Source organism: Macrobrachium rosenbergii, chromosome 49, assembly GCF_040412425.1.
Source record: "Macrobrachium rosenbergii isolate ZJJX-2024 chromosome 49, ASM4041242v1, whole genome shotgun sequence".
NCBI classification, from domain to species: Eukaryota; Metazoa; Arthropoda; class Malacostraca; order Decapoda; family Palaemonidae; genus Macrobrachium; species Macrobrachium rosenbergii.
In genome coordinates this window covers 7,815,034-7,841,820 of record NC_089789.1, presented here as the reverse complement: position 1 = coordinate 7,841,820, position 26,787 = coordinate 7,815,034, and the positions used below count along the sequence as shown (strand labels likewise).

At 37.0% G+C, this 26,787-nt stretch overlaps 1 protein-coding gene across 1 annotated transcript; it reads left to right on the top strand.

Annotated features, from left to right (window-relative positions):
* Window positions 1-26,787, top strand: LOC136832049 (uncharacterized). Its single transcript, XM_067092574.1, has 6 exons — window positions 1-882; window positions 22,796-22,941; window positions 23,268-23,430; window positions 23,684-23,933; window positions 24,246-24,375; window positions 24,768-26,787. Exons 1-6 carry the CDS (start codon window positions 759-761, stop codon window positions 24,984-24,986), a joined length of 1,032 nt encoding a protein of 343 aa, XP_066948675.1. The 5' UTR covers window positions 1-758; the 3' UTR covers window positions 24,987-26,787.

Sequence of the window (26,787 nt, the reverse complement as noted above, 5' to 3'; positions counted from 1 at the left end):
GAGTAAAGCATCTTGGATTGCATCAGTTACAAGTTCCCTCTGAGTCCCGAACTCTGTGATGAAACATATCTAAACAAGGGGCCATTTGTTCTCCCAGTTATTTTTCGTTCATTTCTGGGAAGTAAATCTTACGAGCGAGGAGGATGGGCAGCTCGAGAGATTTAAAAAGGAGATGGAAAAATGACATTTGGTATCATTCAAGGACTTGCAGTACGTATCGCCTAGAGCGATACACACTGCTTTCCTTGCGTAACGCTAACCAGTGAACGCGTCTTTCAAGCCATTTAAAAATACGAATGTATTATTATTTAGAATATTTCTCACTACGATAGTTTTTTCCAGTGATTATTGATACGTGCCGTCAGTCAAGAGTGAAATAACGGCGACATTACAAGCTATACGTACTCGACGTCATCAGGAGACTGCGCATGTAACACCCACCTAGGGTCCCAGGCACTCACACTCGGGGAATTGTGGGGATTGGGAAGAGAGAGGGGGATATCTCTCTCTCTCTCTCTCTCTCTCTCTCTCTCTCTCTCTCTCTCTCTCTCTCTCTCTCTCTCTCTCTCATACAAGACAAGGGTCGTCTGCTGAGCAGACGACAGTCGAGAGAGACGTGGCGCGCTGTGAACGTGAACCGCTGGCTTTCAGTGCGAAGCTGACAGAGATTTTATTAATTATCTTGCTACCAACTCAGAGCCACCATTCTTCCCAAAAGACAGACTGTTCTGAGGCAGTCCTTGTTGTTAGGCTACAGAATGATCGTGACTGCGAACGGAACGGCGGAAATCCAAAATGGAACAGCAGAGACCAAGGCGCCGATAGACACCACTTCATCGTTGGTTCAGCTCATGAAAAGATGCAATTCATTTTTCATTAATGGTTAGTACGAGCCCCTGATGTTCGTTCGTCTGGGGATTTTTGGGTTACATCTGAAAACACTTCGTATTTCTTCTCATGCAGTGATGGATATAAACATTTTTTTTATTGATTTTAGTTGGACTTACGTGAAAAAATAACCCTTTACTGCATTGTTTTCCAAAAACTGGTCCGAACTGTGACAAGTAATGTCCGGTGTTTAAATAGACGAGTAATATCGTGGCCACCGTGAGATTGCAATCTCTCGGTGGCCAAGGTAATACCTGGTATTTGGGCATTGATTTCAGTTTGATTGATTGAAGTGCATCATGATTTACCGTTTCCATGAAATGACCTGGTTCAAAAGAAAATTGTTGAAAAGCGTTTACAATATTACAGCTGTTGTTTGTAGAGAGGAGGCTGGACAATTTTGCTGAAACTGCTTTAATGAAATCATTATGATAACATCCACGGACATTGCAATACGTCGGTCTAGAGGTAACCATTAGAATACCTATTTTACCTCGGTCTAGAGTTAACCATGAGAATACCTATTTTACCTCGGTCTAGAGTTAACCATTAGAATACCTACTTTACCTCGGTCTAGAGTTAATCACTAGATTACTTATTTTATCTTGAATTAACAAGTCTTCAAAATTAGTTTTTCATGTATTATGACGTAAAACGAACCTTCTTTTATTTCTTGTCAGTCATTTTACACCGTGCTGGTACACCTTTGAACTCTTTAGGCATATGTAATGCCTAATGTAACGTTGAGATTATAAAGAAATTAATGTCTGACGTCAGGTAGACATTCATTTACGTGTTTACTTTCGTGATACAACGTGAATCGTTTAAAATGGACGTGATTCTTGCAACATAAGAAAAAAAATGTTTGATGTTCCCTACATAGCTACATACTGAAACTAACTTTAAAATCTGCTTTTTCGTTTTTATTAAGGTGCCTGGGACAGTTGATTTGGAATATTTGGAAAGACTGATATATTTGAAGTGTATTTAGAAAGATCGTTGTTTTATTAATATGAATGGACATTTGTTTCATAAATAATCTGGTAACGTTGGTTGTTTTAGGTACTTTACGAAGAGAAGCTTAGGCGCCATTGGTGGGTTGCCAACCAATGTTTTTGTCACTGACCTTGAACAGGTAGCGTGTCAGGATATGGTTTACATAAGTCTCTACTTTTCAATTTGGCATGAGACTGGCAATCTCAACCAAGAAATCCATTTGCAACAGACGCTGGGAGTCCCAATGAGTTGACAACTGTAAGCTTCAGTTGGTGTTTCATTGAATATTAGTACCGTTTTTCAATAGGCCGTGGTTGAGAAGACTGACGTTCTTAAATCTCTCTCTCTCTCTGTTACTGATGGGGCAAGGCGTTAGTGACCCTAGTAGTAGTAACGCCATATAACTTATAATCAACCATTAATGATATATGACGCTTTTTGTTACTAGATATGTGCGCAATTTGGCATATTTTCTCTCTTATGCAATTTCCATTGAAGTCAATTATATTATTCGCAGATACTCTCTTCTTATCAAGACTTTGAGGCAGTTATACTTCTTTTTCTCTTCAGGCAGGCTTCTCTGGAATATGGAAAAATCATTGTGGAATCTTGCAGGTGGAGAAACGGTCCGTCGACTAGAAAAATAAAAAATAAATGGAAAGAATCCCGAATGATTTTTCCGTCTTCCCAAGAAGCTAGCCAGAAGAGAAAAAGGACAGACTGATTCAAAGTCTTGATAAGAAGACAGTATCTGCGAACAATGCCACTGACTTCAATATATATCAAATATGCCTACATTTTATATGTTTTTTGCTTTCCGGTATGTGTTTTGTACTTATCTAAAGGCTAATAATTTCTGCTCATGATATTTTTTCCTTAATGTCAAAAAAGTGTTTGACCAACACTGGCTGTGGTTGGCACATGGATAGGTAACCACCGGCGAATGCCGAAAGCCTTAGGCATACTCAAAAGTTCCTCGATCATTAATTACATTTGCGACGAGTGGGCTGGGCAATGGGTCACAATTAGACACGAGAAAAGAGCGAGTGGCTTGGGGGGAGTTGTCGTTGGCAAGCCATAGTATACTAGACTTCGTCTGAAAAGCTCTTCATTAGTGTCATTCTAATCGGAAGGTCATCTGTATTTCTGGGCATTCTCCTTGGCACACATTCTTACAAGATTGATCCCGTGACGTCAGTGGGTCATTGGCAGTCACTGGAGGTCGACCTTCGTTGGAATGTGACCGCTCTAATAGAAAATCTCAGTGATATTTTGATTGACGGTGGTAATTCCATCTTTTAAACGATAATTACCGCCATTTTATTACATTCCAGGAGTGTAAATAAATGCAATTAAAAAAAAAAGATGAATGTGTAGAACTCGCAATGCCGAGAACAGGAGTAACTATGTATAAGGTTCACAATAATACAGTATATCAATGGTAGAATGAATAAATACTGTGTGAACTATAACTTGCATTATAAGCAATTAAATTGCTTACACTGCTACCAAACCGTACAGTACAAGACGTCTGAAAAGGACGAGAAGGCGGCTACTTCCCGCGTAGTTGTCATGGCAACGACGGTGACTTGGAGGCGTTAGCGAGAAAAAGAGCTGTGGTGACTGGAGGCAAAGAATGTTCCAGCAAAGGTCATCTTGGTAATCAGAGTGCACTATTTCTTTGGGTTTCGCTTCCAAGGTCCAGATGGCAAGAATCTGTCAGAGTCGCAATGATCGTTGCCTTCCTGTTTGCGTTCATAAATGCGCTTGCAAGCGAAATATAGACTATATGAGACATTCACCGAGTCTATGAGGCTACAACGTCTACAGTCTACTTCTCCTCCTTTCTTGATTCCTTATTGTATTTTGCAAGCAACATATAGACTACTTGTGACATTCACTGAGTCTATGAGACTTACAATGGCTACTGAGGTTGCAGGGTGCTTGTTGGTGTTTAAATTCTGGAATATTCATCGAATTTTTCCTCAAACGCTAACCCCACACTGACCAGTCAGGTTTGCAAGAAGTTAACTAGACCCTATAAATAACTAAGCCTGTGGCTCCTCCTTCGTTATTTATTACTAATGTAAAAACTGTCAAGGCAGATGGATTTCCTGATCACTGTTCATTTACAAAGTCATCATACGTGATGTTTTTCGTTATTGCCTGTGAGACTGAGCCAATTTTAAGACTTGGATCTTTACAAAATCGTGTAAAGCTGTTTAGAAAAAAAAAGCTATACTGAATATTGATTTTATGAAATTATTTACACACAAACACAAGTAGAGTCTTCCAACTATCGTAAACTATGTAGGCCTATCCATTATTGATTATCAAATAAATCACTTATGATAACTGTAGTCTGAATTATTAAGATTAGTATCTCTAAATTTTTTTTTTTTTTGCCTGCGTTTCGTCACACTGGAATGTTGTATATACGTATATATAATGTGTGTATGTATGTATAACGCAACATTATACACACATACATATATGTGTGTGTGTGAAGAAAAAGCCAACCTATCTTTTTTTTATATTACCAATACTTCATCGTGACCATCCCCCACAATATACTAAACCTTCAAAACGCATTCTGGTAGTATCAGTCTCTTCTGCTTACACAACGAATCCGGCTGAAACTGGCTGGGGTGAAATAAGGGCTAGGCTGACGGTAATGTGAAAGGTTGTGGCTGGAGTTTATTTTTTATTTCTTTCTTGTTTCTTTCCCAATACAACTGTTGTTGTTTTTTCTTCTTCTTCTTGATATGCTGTTGAATATCAATCAGTTTCTCGATCTTTGTTTATAACTTGTAAATCTTATTTAAAGTCTCACAATTGCAAGAGGTAAAAAATTAAATTTATGACAGCTTTCGGAAGCCGATGTGAGTAGTGTGACTCGAGTTATTATTATCATTATATTATGACTTACATAAAACCTTACGGGTATACTATGTGAAATCTCTCTCTCTCTCTCTCTCTCTCTCTCTCTCTCTCTCTCTCTCTCTCTCTCTCTCTCTCTCTCTCTGGTAAAATATTTTGTGCTTGGGCTTAAACTATAGTATTATTATTATTATTATAAAAAACAAGTTTGAACGCAGCAAAATCCCCCAGGCTGTCTTCGTCTTCATCGCTTCCGGAGAAAATTGCGTAGGCTAGTCTCGGAAATTATTATTAAAGGCAGAGGTCAGACGCCGTTCCAGTTGAAACCAGATTCTTGGAGAATGAAAACTTCCTGAGAGATTGATTTCCACCTCTCTCTCTCTCTCTCTCTCTCTCTCTCTCTCTCTCTCTCTCTCTCTCTCTCTCTTCTTCTTCTTCTTCTTCTTCTTCTTCTTCTTCTTCTTCTTCAGCAAATTCCATGAAATGAACGTCATAACTTATCATCAAGGCTTGAGAACTTAATGCCATTTACTCCTCGTTAAAAGTTGCCTTTGTTTTAAATTAGTGACGGCTACAATATTTCATTACTAATGGATATGCTCACTCTGTCACACGCATTTTCATTTACCTGATTCTTCCGAACTCCTTTCCCTCGAGGATGAAAATCAGGTCGGCAAAGGATTAAAATTTTTAGATGCGTCTATGCTGGCCGGCGGAAACCGGTGTTTGGCCGATAATCAGTAACTTGAAGGTTTTCTCAAGTTACCCCAAACACAATTGTGCCATTTTTCTTGGCACTTGCTTAGTAAAGTGGTGAATAAAAGGACGATGTTGAGATTAACCAACATAATGTTTTCATTGTGTTCTTAAGCATCCGTTATTACAATTTATTACGCAAAGGAAAAAATGAATCACGGGCGCTCCTTAACCTTGGCATTTATATTATTATTTTCCTTTTATGGTATGATATTAGCAACCTACCCCCATTTATCTAGCCAGGGCCCGAAAAAACAAGAATCAGAAAGGATAATGAAGAAACTGTGGCCTTAAACCACATACATATCGATTTATAGCGACAGACCTTACCGCTTAAATCTTGAACGAGCATGAAAGCCTAGGTCTGGCTGATATCAGATGGCTGAGAGTTTCCAGCCAGCCAGATCAAGAAAACAAAGCTCTTGGATTTTGAGGTTTAGCAAGTACAGGTGCTCAATACAGAGCTTAAGAGTTATATAATAATGCCTCTCTCTCCCTCCCCTTCTCGGATGGCGGTAGATTAGACAAGTGCGCATAAACTTGGCGTACCGAAGGCCGCTCACTGTATACCTTTTGTCTTCAAGGCCGCTGAAACGGTGTAGGTAACCACATACAATTTTCGTGTTTACATAATATTCGAGCGTTATTTTGTAACACACACAGGATGAAACGCACGTGAAAGATGGCTCTCTATCTCTCTCTCTGCACAGGAAGTCACCAAGATTTGTATGAGGTAGAAAACAATGTAAAACGACAATATGTAGAAGAAAGGAAACGATGTTCACTAATTGAGAAACTGCACGTCTCTTCGTGCGTGAGTCAAGCTTCTTGGGTTCGTTTAAATGTCAGACAATAACATAATTATTCATCTCCGGACGGGTTTGTTTTGTGCGCTTTATTCACGTCCGGCCCAGATCTTATTTTGCGTGTTTGTGTATATCAGAGAGAGAGAGAGAGAGAGAGAGAGAGAGAGAGAGAAACTGCTGTGTTCATCTGTATCCTGACTTGATAATCTGCGTACGTGTCAGAGAAATGGACTTAGCTATAATATATAGCTAACACACGCAGGGAGAGAGAGAGAAAGAGAGAGCCCTGCAATCCAAGTTTTTCATTCTGTTAACGGGAGGTTTTTTCTTCTTCTTCTTCTTCTTCTCCATGAAGGTCACGAAAACAATTCCTTGTCTTGTCTTGTTTGTGATTCCTCCGATTCTTGTCTTGTTGTGATTTATTAACGATTGGAGGATTAAATAGCGCATTAGGTTCATGTTTGTCTCTCTCTCTCTCTCTCTCTCTCTCTCTCTCTCTCTCTCTCTCTCTCTCTCTCTCTCTCTATTTTAACCTAGTGTAATATAATTTGCCTGTTGCATTTCCTCAGAAGAAATTGTGAATTATTTGGTTCACAAACGAGAGAACCAGAGATCGATCCCAGGGGAAAGGAAAATTATTTAATCTAGTTTTATGAGTCGACTTTGCCAGCAAATTATGTACCCGGTAGTTGAGCAACTGTGGTGGATTGCACCAAGGATATAGAAGGGCGTGGGTGTTGCAGCTTCATTCCGTAACACCTTTGGGAGCTATTCCTTCCAGGGAAATATAGAACACCCGTCAAGCCACCTTTCCCCACGTCCGCTCCAGTTATTTTCCGCTGCTGCAAATCTTTGGCATTCTCAGACTGCCTCCGTAATCCCAAATGTTAATAAGTAAAAAATGCGCCGAAGTTTCTTCGGCGCAATCGAGTTTTCTGTATACTGTATAACCATGGACACCGAAACCAGATCCATCTGTCGGTGGTATAATGCTGTATAAGCAGCGGCCCATGAAACTTTAACCAAAGCCCGGTGGTGGCCTGGCCTATATTGTTGCTAGATGCACGATTATAGCTAACTTTAACCTTAAATAAAATAAAAACTACTGAGGCTAGAGGGCTGCAATTTGACATGTTTGATGATTGGAGAGTGGATGATCAACATACTAATTTGCAGCTCTCTAGCCTCAGTAGCTTTTAAGATCTGAGGGCGGACAGAAAAAAGTGCGGACAAAACAAAGTGCGGACGGACAGACATAGCCGGCACAATAGTTTTCTTTTCAGAAAACTAAAAATCTGTCCTTAGGACCTGGGCAAGGAAAGGGCTGACAGAAAAAAAGAAAAAAAAAAAAAAAATATATATATATATATATATATATATATATATATATATATATATATATATATATATATATATATATATATATATATATATATAATATATATAATGAAGCAGATGTGCAACAAACAAACTTACAGAGGCGACGAACAAAGCAGCCCTCGTTATTTTTAACCATTATATTTATGGTGAGGAGACAGGAAAGTACATGGCTATTTTGAGAGCCTTATCTCTCTCTCTCTCTCTCTCTCTCTCTCTCTCTCTCTCTCTCTCTCTCTCTCTCTCTCTCTCTCTCTCTTCTACTTCAGATTCAGCTGAATTGCAACTCTGACCGTCAGGGGAATAAGAGAAGAGGTAAACATGAGAACAGACTCAAGACGCCCCCTCTCTCTCTCTCTCTCTCTCTCTCTCTCTCTCTCTCTCTCTCTCTCTCTCTCTCTCTCTCTCTCTCTCATTCTTCCTGCACCCTGTGACGTCTTTGAATGTCAATCCAATATCTGTTATGCCAATTAGCTTAACTTCATTCTCTCTCTCTCTCTCTCTCTCTCTCTCTCTCTCTCTCTCTCTCTCTCTCTCTCTCTCTCTGCTGGGAAACCTCTAAGTCAAAAGACTAACTGATTGATTGATTCAGTTATTAGGCTGTAGGGCCTGACGTCACAATCAGTATAAGTGGATAATCTTCAGCTCAATGTCCTCAAGCAGCCCAGGCCCGAAAAAGGGCAGTGAGGACAACAGAACCGCTTTTAGATGGGAAGGTTATAGTTGCCGTCAGGGAAATCAGAAGAAGAAATAAATTCCAAAGCCCAGTATTTGCAGTCAAGCTAATAATAATAATAATAATAATAAATATACCAAGAATCTCGAAGTTGTGCACCTCTCGCAATTTTAATAATAATAATAATAATAATAATAATAATAATAATAATAATAATAATAATAATAATAACAGGAATCCTGAAGTTGCCGTGTACCTCTCGTCGTCATAATAATAAAAATAAAAATAATAATAATAATAATAGGTCTATGCCACAGAAAGTAAAGAATATCATTATGATTTCTAAAGGATAAATCCTACTTCATGTACTGAATGCTCTAGTTGCAGAGCACTCGTTTAAATGCTACATCACTCTTAACTGGACAGTAGCATAAGTAGAAAAGTTGACGGTTGGTGGATTTTTAAATTTGACCTTTTGGTCATAATAATTTTGAAAATCCAATGGCGCACTGTACCTTGTGTACGATGACGTCATCCTCTCATCACTGCGTGAACTAAAGTACGTAGGGTTTGTGGTTTTAAGGCTTCATTTGCTTCATTTGGTATATATATTATATATATATATATATATATATATATATATATATATATATATATATATATATATATATATATGTTTATGTATTTGTATATAACTAAATGTATAATTACCTGTATATATATACAATATATATATACACATTATATAGGCTATATATACGTGTGTGGGTGAATGTCTTGTACTGTAATCCAATCTCTCTCTCTCTCTCTCTCTCTCTCTCTCTCTCTCTCTCTCTCTCTCTATATATATATATATATATATATATATATATATATATATATATATATATATATATATATGCATATATATATATATACACATAATACATACATACATACATAACATTATAAAAATATTTTACATTTCCATGTCAGCCGGCTAGTAATTAGTACTAATTCAAACATTATCTATTTAAAACTAGTCAACCAACTCAAATCCCTTTACCCGTCATAAAAAAAAACATTTTTTTGGATACGAACTTTTAGCAAATGTTGAGGCATTTCACGTGACGGCTGGCATGTGAAATGTGACATCGGTTTAAAAGCAGAAACAGCTCTTTCTGCTTCTGCTAGTTCGCGCTCATGTGCAGGGCTTCACCACAAAACAGCTGCTGCTTTGGTGTCGATTATTTGTGTGTTACGTTTATCCCTCCTCGTTAACGATGGTATAAATGCCTTCCGATTTAAAAAAAAAAAAAAAAAAGAAAGAAAGAACGAAGGGTTTCTAAGCTATAACTTCCTCGCTGTCAAAACAATTTGCACCGCGAAAGTAGGTCGACATTATAGGCCGACGTTTTCCATGTTATGACAATGTTTATCGTTTTCCTCCCGCCATTTGCGAGCGAGAGCTTAAGGGCGTCGGATGTTATTTAAACTCCTCCATCCTTGCTCTAGATTCTTGAGAATATTGGTTCGTCTATATTCTTTTGTGGGAAAAGGACGGACGCCAATGTTATGTAAACAAGAGTTGTTTGTTTGTATGTGTGTGTGTAGAGGAAACTGTAACAACTTGCGTTTGGCATGAGTGGTTTGTTCGATGTTGAAGAAAACAACACCGTTTGGTGATATATATAATCTTCGTTTTCCGTGTTTGGCAGGAAACACGATAAGAATTTAGACGAGGGAATTTGGGTCTTGTTTACAAAAAAGCAAAAATATACACTGAAATGGTCATTTTGAAAACTGCTGGAAGAATTGGGGTCTTTTTTTTAAATAATTATCTTTGAAATACTGATTTAGGTTAGTGTGACTCCACCAGGCAGACCTCGTATTAGCCTTAAGCTTTGGGTTGCAGTGCAATTTTAAACATTTCGATGGTGATATCGTCCAAATATCTTCAAGGTTTATCTTTTAAAGAGGTTTAACCGTTCGGTTTACTGAAACAAATTCGTACAAATGTGAGACCTTGTTCCATTTATCGAACCTTCGTCTGTCTGTTCCAAAGTCTTGGTCTGTTCTATCGCCAAATACATCCGTCATTTCAAAGCGCGCTTCATGAGAAACCCATCATTCATTTCGTAGAGGAGGAAAAGATTGGGAACTCACTTTTTTCTTTACCAAAACAAAATCTAACTAATATTGAAGCCCTGCTCCTTGATTTATTTGCATGTTATCCTTTTGTCTGTTGCGAACTTAACGTTGGTTGCCAAGTCATACAGAAAACCTTTGGGATAATGGAAGAATAAGTCAGTTGGTGTAATTAGTTGTGCCATGCTGGAATGGAATATGAGATTTAGGCCAAAGGCCTAGCGCTGGGACCCACGAGGCCATTCAGCGCTGAAAGGGAAACTGAGGGCTAAAAGATCTGAAAGCTGTAACAGGAGCAAAACCTCGCAGTTGCACTGTGAAACAATTGTTAGGAGCGGTTGGAAAGTAAGATGGCAGGCGGAGAATATGAACGGAGGTACAATAAAAAGAATGAAAGAAATTTCAGCTACGGGCCAAGGGGACGCTGCAAAGAACCTCAAGTTTTGCCTACAGTGCACCGCGCGAGATGCACTGACGACACTAGCTCCCAGAAGCGGGAAACAAATGAACTACGTTGCAGGAGCCAGTTTAAAATTATGTGTTGTCAATGGTATCCTTATCACGAGCTAGATGACGTCACGAGATGAGCACTCATCTTACAATCTGTATGGAGCATAACAGTAGCAGGTCCAGCAACCTCATTCTTAAAACCCACGCTCAGGAGCTTGCAACAAGCTATAGAAGCCTGGTGTGAGGGTCAATGAGCCACAATGAGGAAGAGCAAAGACTTGGTTAGAAATCAACTTAATTTTAGACGCTGTCATTTGCTGACAGCTAATATATCTTGACGGATGACCTGAAGTTTCTCTCAGATACAAGGTGGATGACATGAGCTTTTGGGCAACTGATGGCCCTGTCGTCAACGGCACACCTGTCTCGGGCACTGGCCCCCACGAAAGGGTACTTCGGGAACGCGGAGGAGGTGGGTAATTTGAGGTATGTTGGGCAAGTAGCTGACCACTTTTTCTGAGTCGCCTCGTGATGTGGAAGAATTGAACTGCAACTGAACTGTGAGCATCCTTTTCAGAATTGCTGAGAGTAAGCCTGCTCTTCCCTGGCAATTTTAGTAGCTTTTCTAAATTCTAGAAGCTTGGAGGCTTATTCTAGGCAACTGGAATATGCGCTGATGATAAACAATTGATAGACAGATGGACAGATGTCCGTGAATCTACGCATGTTTGGAAAAGTATTCCAATGTTTATTACGAGTATTGTTTTTCGAATTTTGTTAACGAATTTTTGGATGTTATCATCAAAGCTCTGAGGGTGCAATACGGTATTTAATCGTTTATATAACTTGCTTAAACCTTAATTATGGGTATCATCGTCAGAGTGACTGGTTTGAGGGAAGTTATTTAGAAAGTAAATTTAACTAATAAATTGGATAATATATTCCAGGCAACAGATATGACTTGCGTTATTTAATGGAAATTTCCTTCCTGATAACCAATTGCTTTACTCAATCACGCCATCTTCCAAATAAATGGTTATGCAATAATTAATTTATAAACTAATATGCATATAATATATACAGTATATATATACAGCAATATAATATAATAAATATATATAATTAATATATATATATATATATATATATAAGTATATATATATATATATATATATATATATATTATATATATATATATATATATATATATATATATATATATATATATATATATATATATTATAAATATAAACAGATATCTATGTATATATACATGCATATATTTATAATTTATAATTTATATATATATATATATATATATATATATATATATATATATATATATATATATATATATTCGATAAAGTACTGATAGGATGAAACGCAAGGCGTCGCGGCCAGGCTCACTGTAACCTTGTTTGTCCCCCAAAACATTGGCGGGGCCCACGTGTGTCATCTGTGCCATGGCCGGTGGGCGCTTAATAAGAGCCTTGCCAAATTTGCGAACTATTTGCCAACAGAGAAAAAAGAACAGTGATAACAAAAACACAGCCGGTTTTGGGGCTTTGTTTATTTGCTGTTTTATTTTTAATTTTTTTTTGTTTACTTACTTTACATTGTCTTGCTGTTTTATTATTTTTTTTAGTTTGTTTGAGTTTATTTTATTTTATATATTACTGTAGAAGGATTCCTTGCATACTAATAGAATTACTGGCTCAATAATAATAATAATAATAATAATAATAATAATAATAATAATAATAATCCTCGACAAACATTTGATTATGTCATTTGAGAAACACCTGTACAAATGATAATGATTTTCTAAATTTTGGATCCTAATAACAACAACAACAACAACAACAACAACAACAACAACAACAACAACAACAATAATAATAATAATAATAATAATAATAATAGTAATAATGCAATTAATGGAACAACATAACACTTTTCACCAAATGTAGGCCTAACACTCGTACTACAAACAACCATAAAGTCGTGAAAGAACATCAACAACAACAGTCAATAATGAAAAATAATAATAATAACATCCCTGTCGTAAAGGCTGGGAAAAAATTATTTTAAAAATGTCAGCGCTACTGGAACATCACAATTTTCACGAAGTGTAGGCCTAACACTCTCACTACAAACAAGCAGAAGATAATAATAATAATAATAATAATAATAATAATAATAATAATAATAATAATAATAATAATAATCGCAAAAGCTAGCAAAAAAAGCAATATAGCACTTTTCACAAAGCGTAGGCCTAGCAGTTGTATGTACATATGGGCATAAGATAGGTAAAAGATCAGCAACAGCTGCAGATAATAATAATAATAATAATAATAATAATAATAATAATAATAATAATAATAATAATAATAATATCACTCTCGCAAAAGCTGGCAAAAACAAAGAAAAATGGCAGCACAGACTACTGGCAAAACACCTGTCCTTCTGCCAAATACCAGGCGACTGTGTATCTCTGATCTCTCGTATCTTGGCAGTCTTTCAGGAGACTCGCTCTGCAGCCATTATGCAAGGGATTATAAGTAGCCGCTTGTTGTCAGGACCCATCCTGGGCTGACTGTCAGTCAAACCACGGTCGACAACCTGACAGAACCGTCGGAGGTGGGCTTCGTGACTTCTATTTTTAAAGGATTCATTCATATTAATGACGGTTATTTACGGGTATCTGTTGGTTGCTCAACGGTAGGGTGGTACTAGGTTTGCTGCTCAAACCTAGTACCACTCCACCAATGAGCAACCAATAGGTGCTCATAAATAACCGTCATTAACATGACGGCTATTTGAAGTAGTTGAATATCAGCATTACAACAAATGAGTATATATATATATATATATATATATATATATATATATATATATATATATATATATATATATATATATATATAAACACACTCATTACCTCTAATGCTGATATTCCTGTAATTTTCGTAATATGAAATGGTAAAGAAAACAAATTGAACACCCTAAAAGACCATTAGCTTGCAAAAAGTTCCCCATAACAGAATGCCCATAGGGAAAAAAGCGAGATAACGTGAAAACAAATGGATGACAGATAAACTGCAATAACAAAGAACAAGGAGAATAAAATATAAATTATAAACAAGAAATAGAGATAGATCAACAAAACTTAAAACACACAAATGCACAACGCTGCCAGGAAGTCTTACCTATTTAAATTTGGCTAATCATAAAAGGTAATTTTAGTTTTTGTCATATTTTTAGCTTCAGAAGATACAAAAACTGAAGGAAAACATTGACGTCACAAAACTTGTATATTAATCCACGTCAGTGGTACACAGACACACATAATACACATACACATATAGGTATACTGTATGTATAAACATATATATATATATATATATATATATATATATATATATATATATATATATATATATATATATATATATATATATATATACAGTATATTGAAACGGAGTTAAAAATAACCAAACGTCACCATCACTACAGCTATTTCTGGACGAGCCATCTGGGCGAAACCTCGTCAGAACTCTGGCTTTTAAAGCTGAACTTACGGAAGGCAATGGCGGGCAAAAGGGATTCTGTCTGAATGGGGGTTACGGATGGGTGGTTGGAAAGGGGGGGACGGCCCCTCCCCCTCCTCTTGTCGTGTGGGTGGGAAGGGGAAAGGTCTGAGGTGAGGAGCTTAAAGGGGAAGTGGTATTCTAACCTTCTCAGGATATTGCTGGCGGTAATGAATGTCTGGTGATTTTCAAAAGTAATTTTATGGCTAATGAATTTTTAATTTAACGTTTTAAGCTTAAATTACAAGAAAAATTAGCTTGCGACTACATGAATTATTTAAAATCACAAGGTGTTTTTGACAGCAGCCGTCACTGAATATTTTGTATAATTTTTGAAGCCTAACCCTAAGGCTAGTTTTGAGACAGCTACCATATACTGTGTGTGTACACACACACACACACACACACACACACACACACACACACACACATATATATATATATATATATATATATATATATATATATATATATATATATATATATATATATATATATATATATATGCACTAAAAGGCATATTCCTTTGGGACCCAGAGAATATTTTATAAGACCCAAGACCTACATGGATTTCCAAGGCTTAGGACCACATGGAATATTACATTTGAGAATGGATATACACGAATACTATATGTGCGAGACAGACCTAGGAAGAATATTTGTGTCGGTGGGATGATATAGAATTACACGGAATATTTATCATTCTGAAACCTGCAATTACACACAACATTCATAACATCCAGGAATATGCATAATATTCTATGTCGGAGATATACGCCGATATACATAAAATATTGTTGCCGCCAACGCTAGCACGTCCAAACTCAATGCTGTACAAAGGAACAAAATCAATTCTGAACCAGAATAAATCCCCTCCTACACACCATAAAGAGCTTAAGTTGGAATCATTAGTGATAAGACCACCTCCTCAGACTAAATTTGTTGGCATTTTAAATTCGATAAATTGATTACTGATTCATGGATTTATAGGGGTGACTAATTCTGGAGCGAGAGATAGATTATCGTTCATATCATTAAATGACGTGACTGAACCTAGAGCCGTGAATGCCAAGAGTTATTGATATATTTCAGATCATTAAATCGCTTCTCTCGGGGTTAGGCCTAAGCGGTGCAAAGGTACTGAATCCCTAGCCTCATAGCCATTTTAAATAAATAAATAATCACCTCTGAATTCCATAATCATATCGGTGTGTTGTACAAGTGATTCTAAATCCTACTGCTGGAAAAAGGACTGCTGGTTTTTCATTTCGAAGCAGAAATGGCAGTTAGCTTATCGATTACCGATGAATTCAACCGCCCTTTCATCAGAATATGTCACGTCATGGGGTTTCACCGGTTGAAGATCTATCCATTCTTGCATTACTGAAGCACGAATCGATCCAGTTAAGTGTATGGATCTTGGATTCAGTAATCTTATTCTACCTACAGTATCAACATAGTCGTTAAAAGAACTCTTGGACATACTACAGTGAACTATTCGACGTCATATTTATATGGATACGAACTCTACGTAGAGTGATCCAAGCTGTAAAAGTACAATATACGCTGTCTAAATATAGAATAGTTGGCTTTCACGAAGGTTTCACGGTGTATCACGCCATCATATTCACCGAGTAACGGCCACAATGAACGTACTCAGATATAATGCCGATAACTGGGAAATTATGCATGAAAATGAATTAAGCCAGTTTAGGTAATGTCATTAGGAATGATCTTGATGAAGAGAGCGAATGTAGTGTTGAAATATGGAGTCAAACATGTAGTACCATATTTTGTAGTAGTCTTCAATGTGTGTGTGTGTGTGTGTGTGTGTGTGTGTGTGTGTGTGTGTGTGTGTGTGTGTGTGTGTACTTCTTACAAACTGTAAAATCAGGGTACAGTGTAGACGAAAGGCCTCACGAAAATTTAAAAAAAAATGGACGGAGATACAATCCAAAATATAATCCTCTTCTGCTTTCACTTTGATTTATATCGACAAGTGTATGTGCGTTGGTCTGTAACGTGAGACGCCGAATGGTGTAGATGTTCCTGCACCGAAGCAATCCTGGCATTTTAAACGCGCCTTTCTTCGCTCCCGTGAAACTGCGAATGATCTCGAACCGTCCTCCAAATATATTTAGGTTTTCTTTCTCCTGTCCTCTCACCCACCTCGAAGGTTGTCCTTGGAGAATCTCCTTTACTGCGATTAGAAAGCGTTTAATTTCCTGTACTTTTCTCTTCTCTACCAGGATTTCCAGTCACCTAACCTGCTACGGTACTATTATTTTTTATTTCTTTTTTAAATTCGTAACCCTCACGGTTTACGGGGTAAACCTCTACGCAATATTGGATTGCCTATCATCTAGCTGTGCGTGGCTTTTCCTACTACGCAATAATAATAATAATAATAATGTAATTATAAGAACTCAAAAGTGTGTCGTAGCTTTAAAGCTGTCACGGTCTTATTGATTAACTGCCTCGTACACTTGTTTGCGTGTGCAAGTTTTATTCTAGTCCTTGTTTATTTATTGCTTATTCGATATTCTATTCTATTAAGTATTGTTTTGTTTTCATATATAGATGGTCCGTTCCGTGGAAGATTGTTTTGCAAGGAATTATTATTATTATTATTATTATTATTAACTTCGATGAAACAAATATCTGACGCCGCCAGTAAGGCGAGGCCGCGGCTCGTCGATAACTTTAATCGGAACGCGAATTATAACCTAAAAGTGTGATTACGTCATCGAATAAGGACAATTTATCTTACGGTATTGTCGTCCTAAGTATCTCAAGCGCAAGACTGAGAATGTAACTTTGACTTTGCCTTTCAGTCAACACAGCTCGTAAAATGCATTCCTGTAGGTACCTGTATTTCGCTCAAAATAAAACAGGATACGTTAGGTCTCAATGCCCGCAACTCCGTGCTCGCATCCTCACGTGTTACCCGAAACGTGGGCACGTTCCCGGTGCCCGTCACGTGCTGCCGTCAAGGCGGGATAAGGAGAGGAGGAAATACGTGGTCTCTCGAAGCCCTTTTCCTCTCTCACTTTTTCTCAGCTTCGCTCGCAACACCCCCTGGCAACTTGTTGTGATACAATCTCAAGGTGTTGGTGGTAGGTCATTCGGTATGAGCCCAAAGGAGGTGGGTATGTGGGCAAAGGCCTTGGGGATGACGAAAAATCTCTGAAGTGGTCTGCTGCTGTCTTATGTAAGTAGGTATTGTCAACGCTGATCGGCAATGCTTGGTAAACTGTGTTCTTTTTAGTGATTTTCAGTGGAGGACGGTGGTCAGACACCGAATTACCTAAAAATACACTGAAATGTGTTAAATGTCCGTTATAAAAGTAACATTATAACAGACGACGCGCACACCCGGAAAATTAACAGCAAAAGGACCATTCATCTAGTTATACATGACCAGCGGACCACATTTCTAGACTCATAGACCGAACCGTAAGAATTTGCTTTTAAATGCTACATGAAAGAAGACTAACATCTAGGATAGAAGAGACCAAAGGGAATCAGCAGAGAGTACAAGACGGAATACAATGCAACTGGTTGGGTACTCAAGACAATAGAAATTGTGGAGCAGGGGATCCCAATTGTCTTATATAGCGCGGCGGGAACCTCTAAGGTTGGGAAGCTCATACCAGAGAGAACTGTGGAAAGTTGGTAAACTTTTCAATTCTCATTCATGTACTGGCTTTCTTCTTCTTCTTCTCAAAACTAAATAACGAAGGAAATGAAACTGGTGGGGTAAATGATGCTTACACAGCGCGTTGGGCAGCTCATACTGTGGAAAGCTGGTAACCTTTTCATTCATTTGTAGGCTCTCTTTGTCCCCTTCTTCTTGTTCGTGTACGTGAGCATCTGCGTGTTCGCCCAGATTGTTCTTCGAGCCCGGAGATCACAGCGCAGGACTTGTGGGTCATTATCCTTTATCTTTACGCACTTGAGAATTCTCTCGAGAATTCCGCTGCAAAATGCTGTACACAGTACATTGCAGATCTTGGCTGGTCACAAGGCTACAGAATCTCTGTCAGGGTTATACTGCTTGTGTAAGATTGGAGGAAAGTAAAGGAATTTGATATTGCAGTCGCTTATCGAACTGTCTGCACTATTCAATTAGTGCTTTGTATATGAAGAAGAATTTTGTGCACTTTGAGTTCTGTATATGTTTGTTTCTTTTGATAATGCAGTATTGCCCATGGACTTTGTGAATAAGATTTGCTATCCAAAAGTCTCTCTCTCTCTCTCTCTCTCTCTCTCTCTCTCTCTCTCTCTCTCTCTCTCTCTCTCTCTCTCTCTCTCTCAAATGCTAGGCCGAGGCTTCAGTTGAAGATATGGCTTCTTTGCAATTAAAAAGATCGTCAACTGAAATCTTGACCAGTTTATGGTTTTCTGCACTGAACTAAACTTTATTGGTTTTATCTACCAGTCTTATTGCTAACAAGATAAGCTATTACGGAGGTACAGGAGTAACGGTTACGGAACTACTGACATTTCAATTTACAGTTCGTCGGAAATGACAAAATTAACGCCTGCATTTTTTCTTATCGTCTTATCGTATTTCCTAAACTTTTCATTCTCATATTCGTTCGAGGTATTCTGGTTTTTAAAAGTTTTTTTTGCAATAATATACACTTACAGATGCAAACGAGTGAGGGCGCTCACATACATACATACATGCATTCATACATACACAGTGTATATATAACATATATATATATATATATATATATATATATATATATATATATATATATATATAATGTATGTGCGTTGTTGCTGTACATGTGTCGAGACCATACGCAGAACAGATGTGCAGTCGATGACGTAGAACTCCACACTTGTTCAGTGTTTGTATACTGGTACTTCTTTCGGTTCACTTATATCATTACATCTAATTTTCATTCATGGTATTAGCGCATTAGTGTAAAAACGGTAATTCTGTGTTTTAATCGACTCTGGAATATTTCAAAGGTTAATCTACACACGCACACAAACGTAGGAATATAACTCGCCACTTTACTAGACATGTGATGTATTCTAACAGCTGTTATGACCTCGAGGAATTGAGGTCATTAGATGAATACACACACAAACACACACATACATACTGTCACATATGCACTGTATGTATACATATACATACATATATATATATACTGTATATGCGTGTGTGTGTATATGTTATAGTAGTAACTGATGCCAAACTTCTTTCACCAATGGCACCTCCAATATCTACTTGGATCCAAGATGAGCTCCGTACTTCCTTGTCTCTTGGACCTTCTCCCTGTTTTTTATCATGGAACTCCATCTCTCAAAGCAGTTTACCGAGCTTCATTTCAGTTTTGCTTCCTTAAGTCCTTAATATAAAGACATCTCTCTCACTGAGTACATGTACAGGTGTGACTCCGTGGAAAGTGTGTCCAAAAGATAGTTATCAGACAACAGTCACCAACTGACAGGGGAGTTCCCGGAGGCACACGGCAGTTGCTATTTTATGTATAAGCCCACCTTACAATAGCCAAAGGTCACACCTTTTCACCCCAGCTTGCCTACTGTATGTCACTTGCTTGAAGGCAAGCTCCTTTCTGGGCACATAAAAGTTTCCATTCAGCTGTCCACAGACTAGCGAACACCATAAAAGTAGCAAAAACTCTGCTCACCAGTGTCAGCAATTTTCCACAGGTCAGTGCACCAGTAATCTACACACCTCTCCTATAACGACGACTCATCCTATATGGACTCCAGTTCAATGACAACACAAATTTGTTGAGCTGTGACTTGAGTTGTTAACTCAAAGTGACATGTTATCAAGTCTGTCCTAGTTATAAATTCCATTCACTGCCCACACTCTGGCTGAATACCTGCTCATAGCGGATAAACTTCATACTTCTGCAGACTACACAGAGCACACTACCAATCTTCACCAAGACAACAAGCAGCTGATATCAAAAGCGAAGAGCTGGGTAAAAACCAGTTTTTCTTGAGAAGGGTGTTGTTATTCAGGATATTAAAGAACCAGTTTTTCATGCTGAAATTAATTTGCACTGCAAATGCTTTGGTGCTGCCTACTGTTGAATTATGATCCCTTCTTGAAGGATAGAAGTCCCTTTGTTAACTTGGATAATGAAACTGGATTTAATTTTATGTGATTTGCCAACTTTTTTGTATTTGAAAAATAAAAAATATGGGTCTAAATGCCCAATTGTACAGATTCTGAGGCCAATCTTTCTCACTTCATGAATATTTGTCATGTTTCAGCAGACATTGTTTGAGCACTGTTCTTGAGTAAGAAACTATGCTAACTTACACAACTGACTGTATTCACTGACGACCTTGATCAAAGTGATTCACTGTATTAACTACAATGACTGATAATGGATTCAATGTTTTCATCAACCAGCAGGATTGTCTGAGTCATGATACTGTGAACATTTTGAGCACTTATCAAAGGAGTGCACGACTGAGATAACTGATCATAAACTGTACCTTTGTATGAGAAACTAGGACTGCTTACAATCTGTGTTAACCTTATTTACCTGGCTGCAGAAACAGAATACTGTAGAGCCAGGTTGAGAAGCGACAAGGAACTCTAAAACTGACTGAAGAATATTGATGCTGCGAGTTACAAGTCAGAATTAATACATGAAGCTATTGCTTGGCTGATTCCTAAAGTATCTATTTTGCAGGTATTCTGAATTTGTGTATTCTGTTGTAGTGATCTGTAGTGTTATATTTGCTATGAAAATTTAACTTGCACTTACACACACACACACACCTTTAATATTTAGTTTGAAGATCTAATATGCAGTCACACTCAAGCATTATTAGTTTGAAGTTTAACTTGCAGTTAAACTAGTACATTACCATTTAGTCTGAAGATTTAACTTGCAGGTACATTTGCACATTAGTTCATTCCTGCACGATCACTGCAGAATAATACAGTCTGATATTGTCCCAAGTTCTAATTGTGACTCTAATATTTTAATTTTCTTTTATTTCTCCTGTATATTATTCATTCATTCATTGTTTTTGGAACCACCATTTTACATAATTTCTTGTTAATTTTATGAAGCTAAGTATATTTTGTGTTACTGCCCCCTTTTTCCTTCACCCTTGATGTCCATCAACGACAAAGTAACTCACAGACTTTTTCTTTCTATATGGTTAGTACATAGCTGGGAACATCATGGAATGCTAAATATAGAGGTTGCACATAATTCCTGGCTCATATTTGTTATGGCCTTGGTATGGAATGGAAGAGTAATGTCTTTTTCAGCTATCAATGCTGGTAGTAAAGGCTGGGACTTCAAGAGGAAGATTGGTTTGGTTGTAAATTATTAGTGTTTACATCATATTAGTTATCATTATCTACAAATAAATGTCTGTAACTAATAGTGAATTTACTAATACAGTACAGTTCTAAATGCAGATCATATTTTATTTTGCTTACTTTAATTTTTAGAATAACTACATCGAATGATTGTTTGTCAGAAGTTTAGAGCTTTTTTGATTTCTGTACTTTGTGTTTCAAATAATCTGGAAATGTAAACTGAAGGTAGCAAGGGACAAGAGATGCGCAGTTTAAACCACCTGTAAATACCTGTAACATGTGGCAATGTCTAATTTTACCTAAACCTTGTGTGTTTTGTTCAGCATGCTTGTTTACCCCCTCACTGGTAGCAAGCCAAGATTTCTTCTGTACGTGCACACGAACTAAACTATTTCAGAAATGAGCATGATCACAGTGCAAAGAGTGCTGCATAAACTTTCTTAGCAGAGCTTCAGATAAGGTACAGCAAGGTCGGTTTTTTGGACTTCAGCTGTAACTGTAAGATTACAAGGAAATTGTTTTTAGAAAACTAATTGAAGGCTACCTTGGCCTTACCACACCTACCAGCTCTTCTGTCAAATTTATGCTGTTAGGAATTGTACTGTCATTTCTTTGTGATGATGTATAATTTTACTGTGTATGGCAATTAAAAATCTATATGGTAACCAGGTACTTTCAAGATGCGTGTTTATCTCCCTTGTATCAGCACAAATATTGTACTACTGTATTGTGATGGGGACCACCATTCCCATATCTTCATTTTTACCATTCTTCTGTGTTGGTGTGACCATTAGGTAGTTTATCTCCCTCTTCACTCAAGTGGTGCTTTAACCTTTTTTTTCCCAATACTAAACTGACATTCGTAGTATATCCCACCCTTCATTCATTATTTCTTCAACAGGACTTGTGAGCATCCAGGGCGAATGTCGACCTTTGATTGCATGTGGAAGGCAAGTGGGTGTCATAAGACCTGATGTTGCTTGCTGCCTCTTGGACTATCCACAGGTGTTCACTCCTACAATTGATGCATTCATTATCAACCCTCAGGTAACCGGACTTGTCAATAATTGGCAGGGTACATTTATTATCAAAAAGGGTACAAAATGTTCAAATCCTTGAACTTAGCTGTGCACAGGAAATGACTTGCTGAACATAAACTACAGTTTAACTTTCTACCTGTCATTGTATTGAAGATTTTTGTTTTGAAGTAGTAGAATTGGTCATAGGTACCTTTAAATTGTACTGCAGTATTAATATCTTAGTACTGTACTTAAATGAACTTCAGATGTATGGTAGTTCTCTCAGATTTGGTTAGTCAAGTCTGACTGACAGATGACAAATATGTCTAAACATTATTTTTCTTTCATCTCCAGCTGGATTCTTATGCAGCGAGATCAAATGCCATAGAACTTGTCCTCCGTGACTTGAGAGCCAAAAATGCTCTTTACTCGTTGAGCGGTTGGCGGGAGGAATGCTTCAACGTTTGGGCTGACTTTGGCACAGAGCCACTCTTCAAGATAGAAAGATCTGCTGCCAGTAAGTTTTGCCATATAACCTTGCTTATGTATTTAGTTGAAGGAAAAACATAAAGTTTAACTTTCCTTTAGGAAAAATAAAGAATCAAGAGTTATTTTTCTTTTTTTGGTACAGAGGAATTAAAATAAAATTGGAGCTCCTCTTATAAACAATATGTTGCAGTTTATTAATATCCTACAAATATATATTTGAAATTAAACTGTAAAAAGTGTACAGTAATCACTGTGTACACTATTCTTTTTTCCTCTTCTAGCTGTACTTGGGGTCCGAGCATATGGTGTTCATGTTAATGGTTACACAAGATCACCAGATGGCAGTATGATTGTCTGGTTACAGAAGAGAGCCATTGATAAGCCAACTTATCCTGGTATGATGGACACAATGGTGGGGGGTGGACTTACAGCTGGACTTCTTCCTTCACAAGTTCTCTTCAAGGAAGCCTTTGAAGAAGCCTCCATTCCCGAACACTTAGTCAAGACAGCCAAAGCAGCCGGCACCGTGTCGTAAGTTGAGAGTATATTTCTTTCTCTGTAAATTGATGGTGACTTTTGGCACCAGTTTTCTGTCCTTTGCCATCTCCCCAAGGTTCTTTGTTGTAAACGTAGTGTAAAAAGTTGTAAGGGCACTTTCTCATATAACCAGCAGCAATTTGACTTTTAAGAATCTCAGTTTTTGGGTGTGTTAGTAAAATGTATACTTAATATATCAAAACTTATTTTTGCACAACTTTTCTATAAATGTACTTTTATCTGCTGTTTGTTACTTTCAGTCTTTCATGAATCTAGTCCTCTAATATACTGTGTTTTGTTTTTCAGATTTTTTGTTGAGACAGAACGTGGCCTACATGCCAACACAGAATTTGTTTATGACTTGGAACTTCCTTCTGATTTTGTACCTTGTAATAATGACGGTGAAGTTGAAGGTTTTGAAGCCATCCCAGTAGAGGTAACAATCATAATTTTTTACCATATTATTTATGCAATTCCTTAAAAAATAATGCTGATGCAATAACTGAAGTCTCATCTCTCACAATAACTGAAATCTTATCTCTCACATGCCAGTTCATAGATTGAACAGTCACTTAATTACAAGTGTATTACAGTCATGAAATACTACAGTATATATAAATACAAATTTGGCACTAATTAAAAGGAATAGAAGTCTGACATGTTACTTATATATATATATTTTTATCACCTGAAATATCATACATCTGAATGTGTCCACGATACGGAAACCTTGATGGCCTAGAAAGATTAATGAATTTTGTTCATTTATCGTGTATTGATAAAAGGCTGTTATTCCCATTTATTTTCAAACTCATTTTATATTTTCAGGAGCTCCTGGACCGTGTAACATCATCGAAATACAAGCTCACCTCAGTACCTGTTGCTATGGATTTTCTCATTCGGCATGGATTCATTACTTCTGACAATGAGAGCCAATTACCAGTTTTAATGGAACTACTTCATGTACCTCTTAACCAGTTATACATTCACTGGCCCCACACCATTACTCCAACCTCTTCTCCGACTCCTCCTCTCAGTGACGTATAAAATCTTGAAAAATAGACAATGCCAATGTGACACATCACAAAACTCATCTAGGTTTCAGTTCAAAGGAGCCTAAGCTTGCTCTGACTCTCTTCAGAGGTGAGATTTGATCAAGGCTAGGCTAAATGTCTATCAGTGATATGGGTTGAGGTTCGAACAACTTTGCTTTGCTTTGAATGACAATTCTGAGTTAAGTTCAGTGAAGTCTAGGCTTGTTTTGGATCAACTCACATACCCATTACACTGGTATTATGGGAAGAGTTCACAAAACTCACTCCCAAACTCACAAAGTGTACTACTAGTATATGTTGGTTGTACAGAAAAATGACAAAGGTAAAATTAATTGATGAATATGAAGCAAAAGTATTCAAAAGTACATTTCAACACGATTTCTTAACCAATTTTTTGGGTTGTAAATATTTTATAAGTGATTCTTACACAACAGTATACAATGAGAACCAGGTCATTCCAAAACAGGTTTCTCGTCGGTAATTTATTTTATGGAATGCTGGTAACAAATAAATCTCAATAAAATGTAAAGGTAGGAACTGAAAGAAGACAGCCATTTCTATAACATTTACTTCTGTATGTCTGCCTACTGCAAATCTCTCAATACCCGAGTATATGAAACATGCGTTGTTTTTATCTGATCATGGTTTTTTGGTTGAACTAACTGCAACTGCAGTACCACAGACATTTTAATGTTATTAGTTTGGTAAATTTGGAATTTGCTTCTGATGGGAGGTGTGGGTGAAAATGTACAGAAAGATATTGCTGCCAACTTTTTTGCTGACTGAACATTGGATGGGATGATTCAAAGTTAAGACTTCAGAATTTTAATACAGTTTTTTATATGAAATAAATAAAAGTTAGGTTAGAATAGAATTACCTTAGTTATATAGAGTAGTTAAAGACTTATTTTATATACAAATAATTTCATATCGTTCATGCTTCAAAAATTCTCCTTGAAAAATACAAATCATGTCCCAATCATACTCCACTGTTATATAAAAAAAAAAAAACTACTCACGCACAGTTTTCTTGTAATTACAATTCACTCTCATCTCAAAGAACTGATGTCTTCGAGTTTGATTGCCAAGAGTGGCCGTGTCATGGCAAGGTAAATGTACAGATTCTATGAGACTTGTTACAACCTATATAATTACCATAAATATTTATTCATTATGCATGATGATGATATGAATTAGTTGGTGATGCTGATGTAACGATGCGAAACATTAGTGCCTAGTCACAGGAAATGATTATCCCATCAGACATCATGTGAATGGTGTTGCTGTTGTCTTCTCCAGCCATTGTGCTTTAAGTGAATCTGAATGTGATTTTGCTATAAGTAATATGATAATGTTATCCATAACATATAACCTATACTATTAAACTTTGTGATGATGAAATCTTTACCTACACATAAGTTGAACAGTTCAGTAAGTAGCAAGTCTTTTCTAGGTGAAAGAAAGAATTAGCCAAAGTAAATTTAAGTAAAAGTGAGTGAGTGTTAACACGAAGGCAAAACACTACTTTGAAACTATACTTTAATCTTCTTACCTGAACTGTACAATTTAGTTTGTTTGTAGATGTCTCAGTCATTAATCATATCATAATCATTCATTAGTATGCCATGATCATTAATCACTCATTACAATCACACTTCTATTTCATTCATATGTCATATAGGCTTTGAAAAAGCAAACTGACCATTTTGCGCTTATTTCATTGTGATTAAGAAAAGAGATATTGTTTTGTACAGGTTATGTAGAAGAGATATTTTAATAAATATTGAAAATGA